The sequence below is a fragment of the Anopheles merus genome, chromosome 2R (genome assembly GCF_017562075.2).
Source record: "Anopheles merus strain MAF chromosome 2R, AmerM5.1, whole genome shotgun sequence".
NCBI lineage: Eukaryota > Metazoa > Arthropoda > Insecta > Diptera > Culicidae > Anopheles > Anopheles merus.
In genome coordinates, this window is record NC_054082.1 from 23222268 (window position 1) to 23244938 (window position 22671).

At 47.7% G+C, this 22671-nt stretch overlaps 1 protein-coding gene across 7 annotated transcripts in view; it reads left to right on the forward strand.

Moving 5' to 3' along the window:
- LOC121589207 (serine/threonine-protein kinase minibrain-like) overlaps positions 1-22671 on the forward strand; it is a 55462-nt gene that overhangs the window by 1921 nt on the left and 30870 nt on the right. For 3 of the 7 annotated variants that reach the window (XM_041907931.1, XM_041907936.1, XM_041907934.1), the window contains exon 2: positions 6859-9139. In XM_041907931.1, the coding sequence (XP_041763865.1) occupies positions 7486-9139 (1654 nt within the window). In that variant the 5' untranslated portion in view covers positions 6859-7485. The other 4 variants (XM_041907933.1, XM_041907932.1, XM_041907937.1 and 1 more) reach the window with 3 other exon arrangements.

Here is a 22671-nt window from a genome sequence, read left to right on the forward strand (position 1 = left end):
GTGGTTTTTTTTTGTGCCGTTGTTTCGGTATGGAGACGGCGGCTGTCATCGTGCAGCCACACGCCGCAGCGTCGACAAAACACCGAAACACGCCGACGGTCTCTTGTGTGACAGAGCGTTGCGGGTTGTTATTATTGTTGCCGCTGAGAAGCCACCTACGGCTGTCACGAGCGAGAAGGAAACAAACCGAGAGAGAGATAGAGGAAGAGAGGAAGATAGAGAGAAAAGGAGCTAGAGATATAGCAATGTGCAGATTGCGTTGTGCAAGCAAGGATTGATCGTGGACGGGAAGGTGCGTTCGTTGCACCCGCGCATCGGATTTTCGTCGAAGCCACCAGTGCTGAGTGCATCCGGACGTCCGGTGGCGTTGTGTGTGTGTGTGTGTCTGGTGCAATTTCGATAGCAAACACATACACACAAACACAGCATGCAATGGTGTCTGCGATCGCAATCGCAATGATTTGCTGGAAAGCTCCGAACACCGCTCCACTATCGTTGTGTGTATATGTGTGTGGTGCACGATCTCTCCCACGGCCGTGTGTATGTGTGTGTGTGTGTGTGGGTTCAACGGGCGGCTGCACTTCACCGATGCATTCGATGCAATCATTAAAAGAGGCAACGCAACGCAACAACAGAGAACCGGAACAATGTCTGTTATCTCTTGCTGTGTGTGTCTGTCTGTGTGTGTGTGGTTCGGTTGGTGTGTTATATTACAAACCATCGCCAATGAATATAGATTGTTTTTCGATTTACTGTTAAAAAAGCGGTACCTCCCTTCCCCTTCTTGGCCCTAATCGGCCCAACAGCGAACCGAAACCCAACAGCTGCTGGCTGCTCCGGGCCACCGCTCCGGGGGGAGGGTTTGTTTTCGGTGTTTGGGCTTGGGAAAGTGGGTGGCCCATTTCCCACTGCACGCCTCGCCAAGCCGCCCAGCGAGCCTCGCCGATTTCCCAAGGTCATTTACAAATCAACCCCACCACTCCGCCCCTGTTGCCAATTGGACGCGGGTGCGGTAAATTAATTGTGTGAACATTGTGGCCTTCTTCTTCTTCTGATATGCGGTGCAGCACTGTGCACTAAGGGGTAACACAACGGGGTAGGATCACGGGAAAGAGAAAGGGGGAACGGAATGGCGAGTGAGTGGGGCACTGAAAACGGAAGCCGACGCCAGCAGCCGGGCGCGCGGATCGTGGAAACGTTGATGGAAAGTTTTTCGCGCAAACCCGGCCGGGGCGGCACATGAAGCGGTACTAAAATAGAATTACCGTCAGGAAAGAGGGGTGGGAGACAAAGAGGAACGGTACAAGGCGTCACGCAATGTGAGCTGAGGTCTCGCGGGGTCTAGACCAACGATCGGAAATGTAGGAGAAAAGTGCCGATGTGAATGTTTGGCTCGGAAAATGTATCTGTAAAAGCTGTTGTAAACGATATTATTTGTATTTGCCTTTTTTGTATCACAAAACAGTCATTTTCCTTACTTTTCAACAACTCTTTCCAAATGTTAAATCACTAGTGTTTCAGTCAACTCTTCTGAAAGAGTTTTCAGTGCTTCTCACATGCTCAAAAAAAAGTCTTGTATTTTTTGTTCAATTGAATATATAAAGCATTTCAGTTGCATTTGGTCAATTCATTCGGGTTGCAGCCCCTGCAATGATCCTCCTTCGCCGACTGTGGTCGTTCCACGATTCATTCAGTTTCGCTGCTCGCCCTTTTTTGCGCACGATCTCCACGAGGGGGTGGCTCCCCGCTCCTACCTGGCACCGCCCACTGCTAGTGAATGGGACGCGTGGCGCCCCCGATGCCTATTGAAACGTTTTATCTGACCGCAATACATGCAGCACTGAAGCAATACACGCAAACGCACGCAAACACAAGCGCGGACTAGTTTTTGTATGAAGAGGAAAAGGGCATTGAAGATTCCTTTTTTTCTTTTTAATTTTTGATAAAATTATTAGAATGTATGTAAAGTCGTGGCATCAACCAAAACAGTATGTGCCGTTGATATAGAATTGCACAAAAAAAAAATCGCATTGTTACGTATCATCGCGAAGAGTTTCCATTTCGCCGGCTGTCGAAAGAAAGGCTTTCGCGCCGCGCCTTTTGCGATTGCTCCGTTGATTGCACATTCCAGTTGCACACAATTCCGGCACTCACACACACACACACAGACGGGTGAAGGGGTTGCATTCCTCGCCCCGAACCCCTTGGAACATGCTGGGCGGCGATGGAGGCTCTTCTCCCTCACCATCACGCCTCGTGGGGGTGTGGAAGCTGTTGGAAGGCAACGCAATCATAGGGAAGAGAAGGATGGTACGTGCAGAGCGGAATTTATGAAAATCTGGTCCCACTCTCACTGGCCCCACCACACTGCGCGGCCCTTCCATCTGCTGCACCATTGTCTCTCTCGCTCTAGCTCGCTCTCGCGCACACTTTCAGACGCCTTCATCTTTCTCTCAGCTGCATTCCCTGCGTGTGTGAGTGTGTGTGTGTGTGCGCTCGCCGAAACCATGCAAGTAGGATGATCCCTGCCTCCGCCAGCACCCCCCTCCTCCTACTCCCCTTGCCCAACTAAAAAGTTTAGGCAGTCGGAGATGGAATTTACACCAGTAGGCCGCGCCAGTCGAACGGAAACTGCACGGAAATTGCGGAGGAAGAAGAAGGAGTGTTGGCTGAACGGAGGAAAACGGTACCTCTAAGGAGGCTGCTTTTCGTTCTGCGCTCTGAAAGGGAAGAAAATGGGGGATGGGGGTGGGTTGGTACTATCTGCCAGCTTCGATGTCTTGCCATGGTCTATGGTTCGGCCGGTAGCGCTGGTAGCGTCTGGCAAAAGCAACCGCGAGATGCAGTTTCTGCCTTTTTATTTTTGCCCATTGTTTGCCTGGTGGTGTTGCTGTTGAACTTGCACGATTGCACTACTACCTGCTTTTTTCCGTTTTGTTGCGTTTGCTGTGTGCCCATTTACAGTCGCATCGCTCTCCTTCTCCCTCGCTCTAGTGCGTGCTTTTTATTTTCGGGGTTATTACACTAACCGTCGCTCTAAGCATTCGTTGGGAATTGCAGTTTTGCAATGACTGCGCGAGTGGGCGGACAGGTTTGTGGGAGGGTGCGTGCAGGAACTGCATCTTGGAGAGAATGCGTGTGTGTTTTTTGTTGTGGTAAATGCATCACCGATGATGGGATGCATCAATGATGGGGATATTGGGTTCGGAAGAGATTGAGTTGGAATCGCTCAGGCACGCACGGCTGAAAGAATTTCATTTTCACTGTCTGTGTCGTTCAAATAACAACGGTGTTCAACACCCTTCAACCACTTCCTTGTTTTTTGTTGCTGCTGGAAGAGTGTCCTGACTCACGCACACTTCCTTCCATCCCATAATCTCCCACTCGTCAGCCGTGTAGGCCTCTCGCGGTAGCGGAACCGGAACCAGCCCGACCCGAGACCCGGCGACGATGACGACAGCGTGCGGCGATGGCTCCTTTCCAAATGATCCGTGTAACAGGTCATTTGAGAATGTGTTACGCTAGATTAACCTTCGCCAACTGTGTCGGCGAGCAAACCAACAACGCCGGCTTGCGGGCCGAAGTTTGCGTACAACTGGCGTCCCGGCGTTGATGATGATGATGTGTCCTTTTTGGACACGCCATTCAAGGCGTCGGGTGCTGTTGTCTCAGTTAAGATCCGTTCCGGATGCAAAACGATTGCTTCTTGTATGGTTGAATTTTAACCAACGGCTTTATTTTGTCGTGACATTTCCTATTTTTTTCGAGAGCACTTTTTTCATGCCAATAGCATTGGCGCAACCATTACAGTGAGAAACGAACCTTCAAGATTGGGGGAACACTGAAACCATCATTGTTGGCAGGTTTCCTGATGATCGATTTTAAACGTTCTGTTACGATTACTGATCTGCAATCTCTTGTCCAGCACGTGCTTTCTGTTCATTATTTCTACAAAGTACGCCAGTGGAAATACCAGTTTAGCGGGGACGCCCAGGGGCTACAAAAAGGGAAGAGGATGTGAGCTGCAGATAGGATTCCAACAGCCACCAGAAACAACGATGAAATCCAGCTCTCGGTTGTGTGTGTGTGTGTGTGTGTGTATATATATTGATTTTCAAGAATGCAGCTTCTTTATCGGCTGCGATAATCACTTACGACTGATAATATTGACCGGTGCAGCAATTGTATCAGCGAGTATAGGTTGTATGGTTAGCTCAATAGGAAATTATATTCGATGGTAAACCATACCGTTATAGGATAATAGGTGGGGAAATTTGGAAACCGTTATGACTAACCGTTTGGACCAGTTACCAGGCTTTATCGAACGACAACCAGCGTGCACACAATTGTAGGCAAGCGACGCTTGCGGCGAGCTCCGTTTGAATGGTATGTGCCTTATGGTGCTCCACATTTCTTCCGGTGTTCTGACGGGCCTTTTAAACGTTATCTTTTAGCTGATTTACGTTACACTTATAGCAAGAAAATTCTATATAAATGGGGTCGCTTAAATTAAATTAAAACTCACCGGATTTGTATCCCTACGAAGCCATTTTTCTATGCAGGCTTGGATAAAGGTGAAATATAGTAAATGCCTTATCTCCAATGTGCACAGCATTACAGGGTTTTCCAAGTCACTTTCGAATGTGCACATCATTATTCACCGCATCTAATATGTTTTTCTACAGCTGTCAAAGTGTGTGTATTTGCTTCAAAATGAAATTTCACTTTTTACACATGATTTTCAACACACCACAAAGAGCTGCCAAACTCAATTCAGCTTGTGGCGGGTTCAAAATCATGCTGATGAAATTAAAAACTTATTTTGATCGAAATGAAATGTCAGATTGATGTGGTATAACATCTTGCACGCGGCGAATAACAATGTTTACATTTGAAAGTGACTTCGAAAACGCTGTATTTCATCGCTTGCAAGATGATTTTTTTTAAACAGCTGTCCTGTGGTATATTTGCATCACAATGAAGTGTCAATTCCTTCACAGGATTTTTAACAAATCTCAAAGAACTGTCAAACTCAGTCCAGCTTGTGAAAATCATGTGGAAGAACTGAAAAATGTCTGTGATGTAAGTGTAACATTTGATATCTGTTGAAAAACATCTCTCAAACAATGAAAAATGCCATTGGAAATTGACTCGGAAAATCCTGTAAGTCACTGAAAGGTAATCCCATTAGTCGTAAAGGGCAGGCCTGGACCGACAACGGTTGTTGAGCCAAAGCAGAAGAAGACGAAAAAAAAGAAGAAGAAAAAGAAGAACAAGAAGAAGAATAAAAAGAAGAATAAGAAGAATAAGAAGAAAAAGAAGAAAAAGAAGAAACAGATGAATAAGAAGAAAAAGAAGAAAAGGAATAATAAGAAGAAAAAGAATAAAAAGATGAATAAGAAGAAAAAAAAGAAAAGGAAGAATAAGAAGAAAAAGAAGAATAAGAAGAAAAAGAAGAATAAGAAGAAAAAGAAGAAAAAGAAGAAGTAGAAGAAAAAGAAGAAAAAGAAGAAAAAGAAGAAAAAGAAGAAAAAGTAGTGAATGACAAATGTATTCAATTGAAGAAAAAAACACAATTGTTTTTTCCAAGTAGAGAAGATTATAAAAAAGTATCTGGTGCTGAATAAACGAAACAACTGATAATTATACCATTTTTCCATCTAGTCGCTGATATCGCTCGGTAATACAAAGCGGGGAATGGTATTATGGTCGTCCTGCCATTGTACTGAGCGCACTTTCTTCCATGGCATATGATTAGCATGACTCTACAGAGTATAGTGTGTGTACGTGTGTGTGTGCGCATCGATTGTCGAAGAACGTTGTTTTCCCCTTAAGTACTTCCGACGCAATAAGTGCATGCACTGGACGGCTGGCTGCTAAACGATCGAACGATCGTACTGCCCATCGTATGATTTGTTTTGCTGTTTTTTTTTATGACGCATCCACAGCGACCAGTGGTCATTGCAATGCATTGTTAGAACCACTTCCCACCCCTCCTCGTTATTTCAAAATTTCCTATTACAAACAAACACACATTCATTAGTTCGTTCGATGTAAAGGAAGAGGTAAATAACCATGACAACAACGCACGGGAAATGGCAAGCCGTTGCTATGACGCGTCACCGCGCACTGGGCGCGCGTTTTGCTAATCCGATTGCCAAGTGGTGGGAGACAGGGGGCCCTACGGTCTGGGACGGGGGAAGGGTGATGGTGACGATGGGCGATCTAGCTGACTGTAAACAAAGTTCACTCGACGGTGATGTGCCTGTTGTGTAGAAGGGGTTGAAATTATTATCCCTTGAACTTCCCGTGTTTCTCTGGCGCGTGTCTCTCGCTAGAAGTAGGTCAAGCCCCGGCGGGTGTCGAGTTGATTGTAGGCTGTCGGTGTGTTCTGTGTTGTTGCCATGCGTGGTTGGCGGGGGAGTGTAGTGTAAAAGTGTTGCAATTTAAAAGTAGTTTTTTTTTTGCAAATAAAAAGAACATATTTTCTAAAATCATTTCTTGCTCTCTTTTCTCTTCTTACAGCATTACAGATTCGTGTGTAACTGACCAACCACTCAACGCAGCACGGTGAAAACTTTGCATCCTGTTTGGATTGCATCCCCTCCTCCCTACGAACACGCACAAACACATTCTCCCACAATGCTTGCCTGTTGAGCTCCGTCCACAAGCTATCCGCGCAGTACATTGTCGCGTTTGGGGTTGGAAAACTGTGCGGCGAAGGCAACGACTCTAAGACAGTGTGGTGGCGGTGTTTGTTGTACTGAGAGGAAGGGTGCGAGTGTTAAATAATTAATCTCCACTCGCGGTTTGCCTCGGTGCTAATTGATTGTGTCTTTTTTTGTCTGTGTTTTGTAGGTTGTTTTTTGTTTTTGTTTCATTTGCACCGCTCGTGAAGCTCACGGTATCGTGGTGTGTGCGCGCGTGTGTGTGTGTGTGTAGGTCGATAGAATGTGAGCAAAAAAAGTTACCCGAAAGAGTAAGGTAGGGCTGGCAAGCGCTCTATCCCTCTCTCTCTCTCTCTGGCTCGCTCGCTCTCTCTGTGGGGCACCACGGAATAGAAGAAAGTGTGAAAGTGATCGTGAAGAATAAGAAAAATAGAAGAAAAAAGTTAATAATAATTAGCAAACATCTGCTAAAAATTTTCCCATTTCAAGCACCACATGTGTAAGTGAGCGTGCGCGCGCTCGCCCGTGCGTGTGTGTGTGCGTATTGTTTGTGTTGTGCAAAGGTGTGCAATAGCAGGAAGTGCAAGCAAGGGGGGAAAAGGGGAAGATCCCTTCAAAGCGACCCGCGGTTGATTTATTTTCTATTTTTCCGGCTTTAGTTCGCTCAGCTCTGTGCGGGTGTGTGTGTGTGTGTGAGCGGGTTTTCCTCGATCGATCTGCCGAGTAGTGTGTGTGTGTGTGTGCCGTGTGCCTAACCCAGTGTGCGCGTGTCGGGTATGTGCGGTGCTGTGCGTAGGCGCGTGTGTTTGCCGGGGGCATGATAATAACCCCTCGATCGGCCTCGCTCACACTCAACGCAGCAAGCGAAAGCGTCGTCGTCGTCGTCGGTGGTGATCGTCGTCGGCGTTGCCAACCCCTCGATACCACGACCGTCGGCGGTGGTGGCGGTGATAAGAGTAGCAGCAGCAGCAGCAGCAATAACAGCAACCATAACAACGGCTGCGACGACCGGAGGGACGGCGTCCCCATCATTAGCAACCTGTTGATTGGCAGCCCAGCCGACATTTCGGTTGCTGGACAGCGGCAGCGGCACGAAGCAGCGGCCAGGTGGCGGCAAGCGAACGGTAGCGCGAACGACGACCACCGGCTCGCCATCTGCACGAGACGGGAGCAGCAACGTAGTACGACAGGTACCGTTCCGCGGGGTGGGCAGCCCGAAAGCGGCAGCACGTACCGTACCGGCGTGACGGAAGGTGGTGGTGGTGGTGCGGCAGCAGCAGCAGTAGCAGCGGCAGCGACGGCCACGTTTGCGGAAGCCGGCACAAGTCACGACGATCGGCTGCGCGGTGGTAGTGCGGTTGGTGGAGAAGTAGCGGCTGGATTCGAACGCGTCGAAGGGATTGGTGGCGGCGGAGTAGGCGAAGCAGAAGGAGTGCGACGTAGTAGCACGGCAACGACAACGACGAACGGTCAGCGCCAGCAGCAGCAGCAGCAGGAACCGTTCGCACCGAAGACGGCCAGCAGTAGTGGTGATAGTGTTGGGGGCGGTGGTGGTGGTGGCGGTGGTGGACGAGGGTTCCATTTCCCCGCGCATCAAACCGGCCGGCAAGAGGGAGTGGACATCGTCCTGCCGGTCGCTTCGTACGTGGGAGTGGTGGGCAGTGGTAGGCGACAGCAGCAGCAGCAGCAGTACCAGCAGCAACAGACAGCACCGTCGTCCGCGGACGATCCGGTCGGTGGTGGAGTGGTGGTAGTGCAGGGCGGCAGCGACAGCAGCAGCAGTAGCACCGGCAGCAGCAACGGTGGTGGTGGTGGTGGTGGCGGTGGCCTTGTCAGTGGCAACAGTGGTGGTGCGGAAAGTAGTGCCAGTTGCAGCAGCACCGCTAGCAGCGGAAACGGAATTGCCGGCTCGGTGGTTGCGCCGGACGTGGTCGGGGGCAGCTCGCAGTTCGGTTCGATCGGTACGGGCAGGGCGGGCGGGGACGCTAGTCGCGAGGACGAGGGTGGCTCGAGCGGGAGCGGGGGGAGCGGGAAGCGCATCCTTGCCGTGAACCGCAACATCGACGATCTGCTGTTCGGCAGCGATCTGGACTCGCTGATCAACGACAATATTATTTATGGCTTCAAATCGCTGAAGGTTAGCCGGGCCCAATCGCAGGATCAGCTAGACTATCAGCAGCAGCTGTTGCAACAACAACAACAGCAACAGCAGCAACCGTTCTATCACCATTACCATTCGAATCCGCTGCATTTGCAACAGCATTTACAACAGCAGCAGCAGCAGCAGCACCACCTGCCGAACACTGCTGCGACGCTTGGCTACCAACCTTACCAGCCACAGCAACAATCACATCATCCTGCCCATCAGCAGCAGCAGCACCAATCACACATCGGCCATTGGATCGAGTCGGAAATTATAGCAAGCAGCAGCAACAGCAGCACCATGTTGGCCGACAAAGCGAAACAGAAACGTAAGTAATCCGAATTGTTTTGATAGGTTTTTATTAAATTTGGGGGGTAAATAGTGTTGTGTACACGAAGAGCGCTCTTTTCTATAAGGTGCGAGTTCGGAGAATACTCCAGGATGCCCAGATATGTAACCTATGTGCTCTGTATTGAGACAATTCTATTTCTTTGAGACAATGCTTTACATATAGACAATACTGAAAGAAGTATCTAAATTTAAAATTAAGTACCATAAAGAAGGATATTCAGTGAACGTGCGAAGAGTTAAAATGAGCGTGAGAAGAGTCAAAATGAGCGTGAGAAGAGTTAAAATGAGCGTGAGAAGAGATCAAATGAGCTTGTGAAGAGTTAAAATGAGCAAGCGGAACTACATTGAACGCGCTGAGCTACATTGAGTGCGGGGTGCTACACAGAGCAGGGCGGTGTTAATTTGAACCAACGGACTTATATTGAGAAGAAGCTCATGTATATAGCAACTGAGCTCACGGAGCTTCATTAAATGTTCTAGAGCAGCATTGAGATCAAGGAGCTACGTTGAGCGTACCGAGCTCTAGGTCCTCTGACCGAGTGGAATTATATTGAAAACGCGGAACTATATTGAGCGTATGGAGTTGAATTTGTGTCTACGGAGCTACTTTGAGCTTAAAGAGTTACATCGAGCTCATGGAGCTATATTGAGCCCACAGAGCGTCATTGGGTTTGCGGAGCTCCATTGAGTGTGCAGAGCTATATTAGAGTTCTTGTCCTTGTTTCATAATACAGTATGTCTCCTCTTTGATAAGAGTCGCTATACACTAAATGTGAAGCAGATGTCACATAGTTCTACGAGCAAAACCCTCCCGGACATCATTTAGGACGCCGCTTTAGCAAGATAGTCGAACGAGTGTGATCATTTTGCTGATGTCTGATTGATGTTAGTTTGCGCTAGACTAATTGGTTTGTTGATACAGTCGGTCTTCTAGGAAAATGCGTTACTATATTCAAACCATCTCGCGCATCTCTGCGCTCGTATTACATTCTAAAATTATGCCTATCAACATCAGGCTACCGGTGGGTGGATGGCGGTTGATGGTAGAATTATTTTTACCTTGAACGTCGTTCCTCGAACTTTACCCTGCTTGGTTTACCGCGTGGTAAGAGCAAGATCCGTATGTCTGGGCTTGGGTTAGAGAGGGAAAGAGCCCCAAATTTGCTGGACTGAGTGCGTCTGGGACTGATATTTGGTGCGACCACCTCTTACCACTTCCAGCTGGCTGCCTGTAGCTCACACACACACACATACACACACAAACACATACAGCGTAGGCTGTAGGCGGGAAACTTTCTCCGTGATCTGCTAAAACTTTCCACGAACGGCGAGGGGAAACACTCGTCTACGGACTATAGTCGAATTTTCCGCCCGCTTCGTTCTTCGAACGGTAATTAAAACGCATGAAACGCAAGCTTTTCAACCGTACGCAGTGTTCTTTAGCGGCTTGAGCGTGGATGAGTTTTTGGGTGGAAAATTCAATTCAACACCTTACCGCGAACACATACACCAGTACCAGCGTGTGACTGGGGTGTTTGTCTTTGTGCAGCTTTTACCGTTGGTTGGCTTTTCTCTCGTACGTTTCTATCGACCGGTTGTTATTTGGAGTACAGGGATTTCTTCAATCTCTTTCCACAGTGGATCGGTAGTAAAAGTGGTACGGCTTTGTGGGTCTCGTCATGTTCCAGGGCTTTTGTGGTTGAGTGATGTTACAGAACTTCCCTCTTGCCAGTTGGAAATGGATGACCGGTACCCCCGAGAGACCATTTCGCCTAGGCGACTTGATAAATCGAGCAGCTAATTAGTGAAATGCTTCGATCATACTTTACTGCCGCTGTGCCTGCACTTGAATGAAAAGGAACAAAAATAAAACGATTTGCGTAACATAAGGGTTGCTAATTTAATGGATCATTTGCGTGGGTTTGCGTGTTTTTTTTTGCAATTAATTTGTTGGAAAACTCTAAGGATTTTGTAGAGGAATTGTTTTTATTGGGTCATTTTTAGACTTGAAACCATGCTGCTGTTAATAAACCATTATTAATAACAAATATTATGTCCCTCCCTCTTACTGCCTCCCTCTCTTTCGCTCTCTGTCTCTCTCGTTCGTTATAAAATCAATTACCATATTATGAGTCATGGGAAGAATTAGACTAGATGTCCTTTATGTTCGGTACTGTCTTTATACACGTTTGCCGATCGATGTTGTGCTCCTTCTTTATGCATGAGTCATGTAAAAGTCCTTCCCTGTCATCAAGTTCTTTGTACAAAATTAACGTCCCGAGAGACGTACCAGCAAGCTTACATTCTGCGTTTTGTCTCGCGTAGAAACAATTGGTCTTTGGGGCAAGTGGAGGGGCCACATCGGGATTCACAGCAGAGACACAGGAGTGTTCCCACTCCACTAACAAAGACACTAAGGAGCCCGAGCCCTCCGAGAGTGCATTGGTGTGTTCTTTGTTGCCGTTTGGATCCTGCTCCAACCGCAACCTTCACCTGGGCCAAAGACGTGCCCTGCCAATGGAAAACACATGTGGGAGCTGTTTGTTGAATGCCCTTTCTGTCTCATCTTCAATGCAATCGGTTTTGCCCACACACTTTATCTCTCGCTCTCTCCTCTCTTGTTTTTCTTAAATTCGTTGTCCTTTCCGTGGTGGTGGCACGTGTCATCATTGTTCCTGTTGTTTACAAACCTGTCATCACTTATTGTGTGTGTGTGTGTATCGTGTTTCATTGGAAATTCCTCATAATGCGTGTACGACATACGATACGCTTTGTGTTGGTTTCCCCTCTTTTTAGCAAACTCTGTTGTATCGAACTGCTCGCGAATATGTTACTGCTGCGTTTCTCTCCCCAATGGAGGCGCCTGGTGGTAATCAGTAGGAAATGTTGGTTTCTTGTCGAATTTAAATGTCAGATTGTTTACGACTTCGAGCTTGGTATGACGTGCGGGAATTTACCTCACACACCCGAGAACAACTGGAAAAGAAGAGCTTTGATCTGCTAAGAAACAAAGTAATAATTGTTATGTTTGGTTCAATGTTTTTCGCTCTTGCATTTTGCTGGCAGTGATAAAATAAAATCTTTCATTCATCTTCTGCCGCCGCTGCGCTGAAATAGCTGCGCTCGCAGCTATCTAGCTCGTTGCTAGTTTACGATCACTTGCTATGCGACGAGAAGTGGTGGTGGCGATAAGGAAAATCCGCAACAATGTGTGTGTATGTGTGAATAACCGGACATTGTTGGTGCGGTCGGGTGTCATAACTATTTCATTTTATTACCGGCTCTAATCTCCTTCGGAATTATCCAGCGCTCCGAATGAGTGTGTTGTGGAAGGCTGTGCCGGGAAAACCCCCGTTGAGTGCGTGTTTCTTTTCTCCCTTTACTCTGCAAGCAGCGCTTGCTGTTTGTGGACTTGTGTGTGTGTGCGAGATGGGGAAGAAGGCTTAGCTGAAAAAAATGCATTAAAGCGCGATGCAATTACTACACACAACACCGTACATGACGATGCTGCCGCTCTCGATATAACGCGCTTCTACCGACAACAATGTCTTCAAGCGGGGATGTTTTATGCTTTACGGTGTAATAAAAGAAGGAACGGCTGCACTCAGTACCTCGCATTCTATCTCCAACCCTACCTGAATGCCTATTCTCCCGCGTGGAAACCGAGAATGATCGGTGTACGGTTGCTTTTGAATGGCGAAACGTTGGCCACCGGGCGGTACGCCACACGCACAAGTTTGTTGGTTGTGTTTTGTTCCGGTTCCGGTGGCGCAACAATTTCATCATGTCACGCAAATGCAATGCTTTCGGTTGGACAACACCCCGGTCACTCCACCTGAACATCATGCGACGGACATTCTTGCCAACAAATGGCAATGGTCTTAAGGTGGATGTCCGTCGTAATTCTTAAGCTTCGAATGAGCGGTGGCTTTAGTGAAGTTAACCAGTTACCGGTGAGAATTATGCGATTAATTCAACAAAAACAAAACAAAAAAGAAATATCATATCATCTTGTCCTTGGGTATGTGGTGGACGATGATTGAGATGAACGATAGGCTTCAGATGGTTAAATAACCATTGTTAAAAAGGTTCTTTGCACACTTCCGTAACATTGAAGAATTGCCATTTGGTGACGAATGTGTATCGGGATTCGTTACTTCCAATGCGGTACTGCCAGTGATTAGTGTATGCAGCGTGTTAGTTTTTCTACATCCTCTGTATCGCTGTACCGCTGTAGAAGTGGCGGACTAAAGTGTGACAAAGGCGGTTAGGGAAGGTAGGGTGTGTGTGTGTGTGTGTGTGAGTGCTGCTGACCGCCGCGAAACCGTCACACGCTCACCCGGTTCGGCGAGCATTATCAGCTGTCACTTATTGCGCAATATCCCCGATAGCGTTCGGCGTGCATTTGGACCGGCAGTGACATACTCTCCCTTGCAGGGGCGGGCAAGAGGCACGGTGATGTGTGCGTCGTCATCACCGCGACCGGACAAAGGTACGATTCATGCTATACAGCAGCGCTGATAACAACCCGAACCCGATGTGTGGGAACAGTGGCCGCGCATTTCGTAGGGCTGTGTTGCAACACAACCCGTCGCGATGCTCCGTGTTTGTTCTTTTGGAGTATGTTTTGTGTGTGTGTGTGTTTTTTTTTGTGCAATTTAGAGGCGATCACTACGGCAGCTCTCGCTTTCTCAATACTTCTGTCCATCCCTTGTCAAACGTTTGTACCGGGCGCTGGTCGAATCTGGTCTGCTTGTTTTAGTATATGTACACGGCTACAGTTTTTCGTTGAATTTGTGACGCGAATCCCCCCCCCCCCCCCCCTCAATATTATCAGAACAGTCTGGTGGGAATCGCACCCTACTTGTTGTGTAGGTGTTGTCGCTATACATCGGACATCATTTGGGCAAATGAGGGAAAGGGCAATGTGTTCCACCAATTTGTCACGATGAAGCAACCAAGCGCCGCCTCCCCGTTATCTGCGCCGGGGACCGTTGCCGTGCTATCCCGTGATTGCGACGTGACACAGTTCGGGGGAAAATTTCGGTCATGGTCACGCTTCTCAACCGCTGTTGCCCCCGGGTGCGTTGTTACTGTGGGACTTTTCGGATACGTTTATTGCTTTCCGATTAAGGGTGGCGTTTTCGGCGTAGAATGCAGTAGCAATGGGGATTTTGAATCACTGATTGAATCATTTTTCAATGTTACCCTCTTCCTTACATTTTTCTACCCAACTTTGTGCTTGCGAATAGCGCCACTAGCAAAGGAAAGCAAATAATTTAATGCATTAATTTTTATACCTTGTTATGACGGATTAAATGTGGCATTTATGGGTGTCAAAATATTTACACACGTTTAATCAGCTGGTCACGGGTGAGCGGCTCTCACAACGGGGTAATAATAAACAGTACACAGCGGAGTGCGAGAAAAGGTGCTTTTTATTTTGAATTTAAATTTGTTTGCAATTTTGCTGGGAGGAGAACAATTTAAAAAAAGAAACAAAATTCAAGCCAGAAATGACATTAACGAGCTAATTAAAGCGTGTCGCCCGTTGTTTTTTTGTAATGTAAACCGGGCCTTTTATTTACTTCGGTACACTTTCGCTTGATACAAGTGATCCTCGTGTTGTTTTTCCGGGTTGATATGAATGAAACAGTTGCCTTTGGATAAAAAAATTTAAATATTGTTTTTTGCTTTGATTAACACCAATAAAATCTTCTACAACAACTATTTTCTTGGTTGCGTAATCTGGCGATGAAGCCTTTTAACCTAATAGGAAACACTTAATCTTTAGGCGTATCCCTACCTTCTTTCCACCTTTTCGTGTTCGCTGAACAAACTTACACCAACAACGGTGTGATAAAAATAAAAACCCATTTAATGGGTCAGTCTAACGCACGTTCTCATTCTTTCCCTGCTCGCGCGCACTCTCTCTCTCCCTTCCTCGAATGCATCGGCTCCACTCCACTCCACTCGTGCCTCATCCCAAGGTTCGTTAGCTTTTGCCGCTGCAATCGAAAACCGGGCGTGTAGGATTGCGATCGAGATATCCTATAATTAAATCAAGCAAAAGGTTCCCTGTGGCTCCCTTTTTTCCCTCCGTGGCGTGGGTAGGCTACAGCACGACGGTGTTGCGGTGGATGGGGAATTAAATGCGAAGGAATGCTGTGCCCCACGCGAGAATACTTTGTTGATAGTTGATTGGTTGGTGGGGGTGGGAGTGGGCGTGGGGCGAATGGAGGCGAGCGAAAAAGATGATTGATTGCAAATGGCAGTTTTATTATCATCCGTCCATTGGGAAAAAGGATCTTATTGATTTTAGGGAGCAGTTTTGGGCAAATACTGGCAAAACAAACCACTAGCAGATTGTTTTCTTTCGTGATTGGGGGGTGTTTGTTTTTACTGTTAATCGATCCTGGCTTATGTTTTAAACATTGATTAAGATATTAATTACATTATTTCTTTTTGCGGAATTTTTGAAAAGAAAAACAAAAAATTTGAAGAATTAGAAAATGTACCTAAAATGACAGTAGCACTCCCTGTAGGTGTGATCGCTATGCTGTTGCGCGTTACTTTGCAGGTGATCGCACGTTTCCAAGCGTGTCACATGCTTGCCCACTGGCACTGGTGCGCAATATTTGTTTCACTTCCTATCAGCGTGCGCATTAGAGGTGTGGATCTTCACGCGCGACGGTAGTATACGCGCTACGCAGTGTTGTCCATGGGCAGTGCCCCCCCCCCCCTCAGGGCTGCACCAAAATTTTAGTTGAAATGTTACATAATCCAAGAAGGATGCCGGGTACCCCCCGGTAATCATGTACAGAGGGCTTCAACAATTCTTACTGCTTAGGGCCCGACACTATTCATGGGGGAAGAAAAAGTAAAGACAAAATTGTATGTATGTGTGTTGGTACACCGATTAAAGCAGTTACTTTTCACTAAAATGTCTATAAATCTTACTATAATGAACTGTTATTCTTTTATCCAATATATGATTGAGAATTAAGCGCATTAATAACGATCATTATCTTGGACTTTGCTCTAATGCTTACCTTGGAAAAGTAAAGAAACAAAAACTACATCCGCCACCGGTTGAGACGTGTTTGCCTTAGTTACGACAGTAGCAGCGCCGGCTTCACCCAGTTTACACACACACTCTCTAACGGTCACGAGTAATGGTTGTGCACTAGACTACGTCATCATACGCTCAGAAACGGTCATTCGTTGTCGTAGTTGTAAAGACCGCGAAGGAGGGAGGCGCCTTTTGCGCACACCTTACCTGACGGAGTTTTCTTTCCCACTTCGCGCACCTTCAAAGTCTAGCACTGTCTTGCAGCGCAGTGTGCGTGTATGTTTGTTCTGCTGCTCCATTCCGCTTACCATACCGTATTACTTGCTGCAAGATTGCGCGTGCACGTGAACGCGCAGTGAAATGGTGAATAGGCGCTACATCCGCACCAAAAATGCAAATATAATTCATCGCATTTGCGGAGTGGTGTGTGGTAGGGGGTAAAAGTGCAATTTTTTTTTCTCTAGAGCACCTCTCCATTTCACAAAACCTCCCAGTGTCCATGATAAGGAAGGAGCGAATAAAAAAATTACCGCACAAGACCCTGTTATCGGTGCGTAACCGCGCATACCAGCACACCCTGCGAAATGGAGACAAATGATAACCACTGGACCCTAGAAACAACGTTGAAGAAGACCGCCGAGGTCGGACTAAAGCAAAAGCATTGTTGATTTGTTGTGGTAGAGAAGAAGCAGAGCACTACGCGAAGAGCTGATGACGCGGGAAAGGAGCTCTCTTGCGCTGATGACTGGCGCTTTTTGGGGCGCGCTGGTGGATGACGAGGCTGGGTCAAATGACTGGGCGCTGGGGGAGAGCGCCATTGATAGCGCGAGTGCGGTCGACGACGTCAGTAACGAGGCGAAAGTAAGTGATCCATTTTCGGGGCGAGGCGTGAAGAGACTCCTTCGACTAATCAGGTGCGGCGGGCTATTTTCGGCCCCCACGCAAATAGCGCCCAGTAGCAGCGTGGCTGTTACCAGGGGGTCGTTGACGGTGCGGCCACTGGTACCTCCCAAAATCTGTAGGTACGCGATTTTGATGTAGAAAAGGGCTTGTTAGGAATAGGGTTTCAATTCTCTCTTGTTTTTGTGTAGGAATATAAGTTTCCATGATGTTAATATGTAATTGCTTTGTACTTTTTATAGTCTCGTAAATTCTGGACAATTTGTTTGTCTATACATAGGTCCAAGATACGGACGATGCTATACAGGTGAATTTGGTGCTACACTGTTTGTGATGTCCAAAGAGCTTTGTAAGAATTTAATTAAATCCTATCTGCTACCTGAGAGGAGAGTTTTTTTCCATCTCAATGGAACTCATCAAAGAATTCATACTAGTGGTGGGAGCTCCGAATCGGACCTACCTGATTCCGATTCCGTGTTCGGAATCAATTCCGGAATCGATTTGGATGCTGGAATCGATTTCGATTCCGGAGTCGATTCCGGAGCCGATTCCGGAGTCGATTCCGGAGTCGATTCCGGAGTCGATTCCGGAGTCGATTCCGGAGTCGATTCCAGAGTCGATTCCGGAGTTGGTTCCGGTGCCGATTCCGGAGTTGGTTCCGCAGCCGATTCTGGAAACTGATTCCGAACCTACTATCCGGAATCGATTCCAGAAAACTTCGGAGCTAGCTGGAATCGATTCCGACGAAATCCTCATTTTTCATACATGGTGCACACAGGTTTGCACAAAGCGGGACGTTCAACGTTTCGACCTTGCTCACTAAAAGCCCACGTTACCTAGGTTATAGTAAAAAACGGTGTCAAGTGTGTCAGTTGACAACCGATCGGAGTTGTCCATCCATCTCATAGTGGAGGACACTGTACGAGGTACACGATTCCATTGAATTACATCGTCTGGGAGTATTATGAGAGCGTCTCAACGTCGTGCATAATCAAGATGCTAATCCTGTCCGTTCCAAACAGTTCCAAAATTAACCCAAACTGGCCTGGGTTCCGAGAATGAAAATAGTGGAAGTTCAAAACCGCTGGTTATTGCTCTTGGCTGCCATCGTTATTGATTTAACCAACTTCCTTATTGCCTACCGAACTGCTGGATGCAGCTGCATTCCCCCATGAGTTCATCAAATGCACAAGAGGTACAAAAATATCGCGCACTGCTTAAGGCGAGTAATGACGAGCTGTCAAGCGGTGCGTACTCCTCGATTTCGATCGTACACCATTAGCGCTTCAAAGCGCTTTCAGAACCTTTGTTGGCGTACGCGCGACTTCCTGCACTCATAACGCGATCATCCCGTGAAGACATACAGGCATGACTCAAACCCCCGACACCCCTCCAGTGTCTGTGTGTGTGTGACTGCCACGATGTGGGCGACTGGCAGGGAGAGGCCGTACGATGACACCCGCACGGTGGATCGTTTGTGACCTCACTCAGAAGGGACTTTTTTATGTCTGCGAACGATCGTGCGACTCTCGCAGCTCGCGCAAGGTGTTGGCGGTTTGCCGCAAAGAAAGCGCGTCAAGAATGTCGTTCGTCCTTCGATTCTGCCTTTGTGGCGGGTAGCACCAATGAGCACCACCACCATCCAACATTTCGCTACATTTCGCTGTTCTTGTTGTTGCATCAGAGCGTAACGGTGTTTTTTTTTTCAGTAGTAGTCCCTCTCCCAGGGCTACCGCCGCACACTCTCGGTTGTGTGGATCGATCGGCGGCCGCAAGGTGAGGTAACGCCATCCCCAGCACCACCCGCTTCTTGTCTTGCTGCCAAGAATCGATGCTGTGTTTGGATGCGTTTTCTGTGGTTGTTGTTTTTGTTGCTTCGTGTTACTCTTCGGGACCGACCGTCCCCGTCCGTAACGCTTGTTTGGCTGGTTTGTTGTGCCTGGCACGTTAGTGTCTGTTCGCGTCTTCGACGGAGCGGACAGACGGATCGGCCAATAAGGATCCATACTTGAACGCCGCCTGCACGCGAGGTTGATTGCTTTATGTGTTTTTTTGTTGTAATAGTGAAGTGTTGATAGCGTTTAAGAATAGTAGCGTGAAGCGAGTGTTTCATAAAGACTCGAGGAGTTCGACCAGTCGGGAGTGAATGAGTGAAACTCACTCGCAAAACAGCATCTCGGAACAGTTGTTTTTATGAAACCAGCCAAACAAACTACAACCTTTTTCGAAGAAGAGTAAATCGTCGGCCTGTGCCTTGTGGACATATTCTGGCTTTTAAACCGTCATTACTTAATCGCCTGCCCGTCATGCGGATTGCATAATTTCATTTTCGTTTCTTGCCCGAGCACGATCGCCTTCCGCGCCCCCCCCCCGCGTTGCGCATGGTAGACGCACTACGAGCGCTGCGCATAGAGACGGCGTGCGCTTTTCTATGTGTGTACTGTTTTTTTGTATTTTTTTGTGTGTATTGCTTCTCAAGCGCACAGTGTGTGGGGCGTGTGAGAAGGTAAAAATAAAATCTAATCCATCTTCAACACACTCACACACACCAAAAGGCACGGTAGGAGCAGGAGGTTGGTGTTTTGTGGATGCCTTTTTACTTTGCAATCCTAGTGGCCATCTGTAATACGGGGTCGGACTGTCCAGTGATACAATCCAGTGTGTGTGTGTGCCGGATTGTATTGTGATTAGGTGCAGTGTTTGCCATTTATTTGCGATATCCCACCAAAACGAGATAGGGAATATGACTTGAATCGCTTTTTTTCTTTGCTTCTCGGATGGGTTGGTGTGGGCAGGAAGTGCGTCACAGGCAGCTCATCGGTTTTGCGTACGCACCGCCCGATTGGCGATAATAATAGAAGCCCGACAACGGTCGCGCTGTGTTTGCAAGTGTGCCTGTGTGTGTGTGTGTGTGTTTGTGTGGGAAGGTGCCGCGTGAAGGGCTGCTCGCTTCACGGCAACAGCAAGATTTGGCATTTTCGTTTTCTTGCACCAAAAAATAAGAAAACTAACACACAACAGAGCCGACACTAGAACCAGACTGTATGCGTGGTTGCTGTGGGGTGTCCCGATCGTCTTTGAACAAATCAAAGAAATCGCAGCCAGCATTGTTGGGTGTGCAATTCAATCGTGAAGTTGTTTTATTCTATCTCTATCTCTATTCTTTCCTGTGATGCGGTGCGTAGTGGTTTTAGAAAATTGGGCAGACATCTCCCTTCCCCTGTAGCAAATAACACGTACAGTGTCCTACTTTTCATCGGCAAACGATCGGCGGGAACAGTGAGAAAAAAAAATAGATAAAAACTTTGTGCTTCAACATGACTAGCGCGCTGTGTTACATTTCCTCCTCGACGCTAACGCAGTCCTGGCCGACGAAGGACGCATACGGTGAGTATATACAGGCACGGTGTCATTGCATGTACTGATTGATTGGACGAATGGGGGGGAGTGGGGTACGCGTTGAAGGAGCAACAGCTTTGCGCCGGGACGTTCCCCCCGAACGGCTGGGATGCGGAACAAATGTCTCGTTTGATGTGCAGAAGCAGAGGGGGGTTGCACTTTGGGGGAACGGTTTTATTTTGAGGGTTTTGTTCTCTTTTTCTTTTTTTAATCTTCGACCCGAGATCCGTTTTTTCCGCAGATCAATGAACGCGCTCGAACGTGGGATGTATTTGATGCGGTTCGTTAAACGAGGCTGGCTGGTTTAATCATTGTTTGGCTTTAAAAAAAACCTATCTGCCTGAATTCTGAAGATGGGTTGTAACTGCATGCATCTTCACATCAATTTGGCGTACGCTAGACGAGAAATGTCCTTATCAGCTTGCGTCGTCGTCTTATTGGCAGGGACAAAGCTAATACAGCAGGCATGGTATAAAGTCCAAGTTATTAGTGTGTTATTTCGCACTCAATTTTCACCACTCAGCTCCTTCTTCTGTGCAGACCGGACACAATCGCTCCGTTGTTGGGCTGCTAGATCAAGCTCGATAAGAAAGGATTTCTCTTCTCACCATCATAGACTTTTATTTTATCACTTTCTTGACGTGTGCTTGCTTGCAACTACACATGTCCCAGCAGAAAAGTGCTCTCTTTCCTTTTAACTTTCGCCTAAGATGGGCTAGAAACAGTGGATAGAGAGAAAGAGAGAGAGAGAGTGTGTGTCCATTGTGTTTGCGCGTGATTGTAATTTAGCGTCAAATAATGTAAAGCTCGTGAGGTCGCTTGGAAATCGTCGTCGTGCACATTGGTGTGGTGATGACCCCGTTTGCGCCCAGCCAGTCGCGGCCCCAGCCAACGACAGCGCAGGCGGCTACATTAAGCCGTTGTTTTACGAGCTAAACGAGAGCACCATAATAAGAGCGGGACCACCCGTGGCGGTGGTGTCCCTTGGTCGTTATTGTGTCTGGCCACTGGCAACCGGGGGTCGTTTGATTGTGGTGCCCGTGTGGTTCTTTGGGGACGGGCGAAATAAATAGCAGTATAATCTGCCACTGGAACGAAATCGTTCGATCATGGCCTGTAGTTACTCATTAGATTTTACGGTGGAACGGCAGCTATTGAACACATTTTTATGTCTTCTTCGAAACTGTAAACTCGTTCCTCTTTCTTTTGGGGGCATCATGTCTTATGATGTTATTATGTGTACTGCAGAGGGTTTATGTTTTGTTATTATTACGCTCGCGCGCTGTATCAGTATGCTGAACCCGCTAGGGGCCCCACTTTTAAACGCTGTTCGTCGCTGCCCTCCTGCACTCCGAGCACAGCTGCCCGATAAATGCAGGGAAACTGTTCGTTGCAGTAAAGTGGAATATTTGTGACGTGATATTATTTGCTGCCAGCCAAAAGCAAACCGACCAAGCGCACGAAGGACGGGCGATGATGTCTTCAGTTTTTGTTGTTGCTGTTGTTATTTGTCTACTGCGTTTGGGAAGGTGATTGCCGTCGCCAGCGCGCTGCTACTATACACGGTGGTGGTGTTTGTGTGAGGCCAAAGGTTAGAATTTTGGGATGCAAATTAGCTGCGAGTAGAAATAGAAGAAAAAACGAATGTGTTTGCGCTGGTGGTCACCCCGTGCGACGCGTCAGTGTGATGGTGGGGCAACGAGCAGGCTCGATTAGTGATGGGTGAAGTTGGCAAAAATCCGGAGTCGACTCCGATCCTACTCCGATCATTTCGGAACTGACTCCGGAAGGTAGAATCGAACAGCATTGTCCGGACTCATCATCGTCTTGAGTCTTCCGGAGTCATCCGGAGTCGTCTGAAGACCGAGTCATCCGAAGTCGTCCGGAGTCGTCCGGAGTCGTCCGGAGTCGTCCGGAGTCGTCCGGAGTCGTCCGGAGTCGTCCGGAGTCGTCCGGAGTCGTCCGTAGTCGTCCGGAGTCGTCCGGAGTCGTCCGGAGTCGTCTGGAGTCGTCCGGAGTCGTCCGAAGTCGTCGGAGACCTTTGACGACTCCAAACGACTCCGAACGACTTCGACTCCAGGTCGAAATAGTGATTCTAATTTTGCCCGAGTTGGAATCGGATTGACAATAGTTGAAGT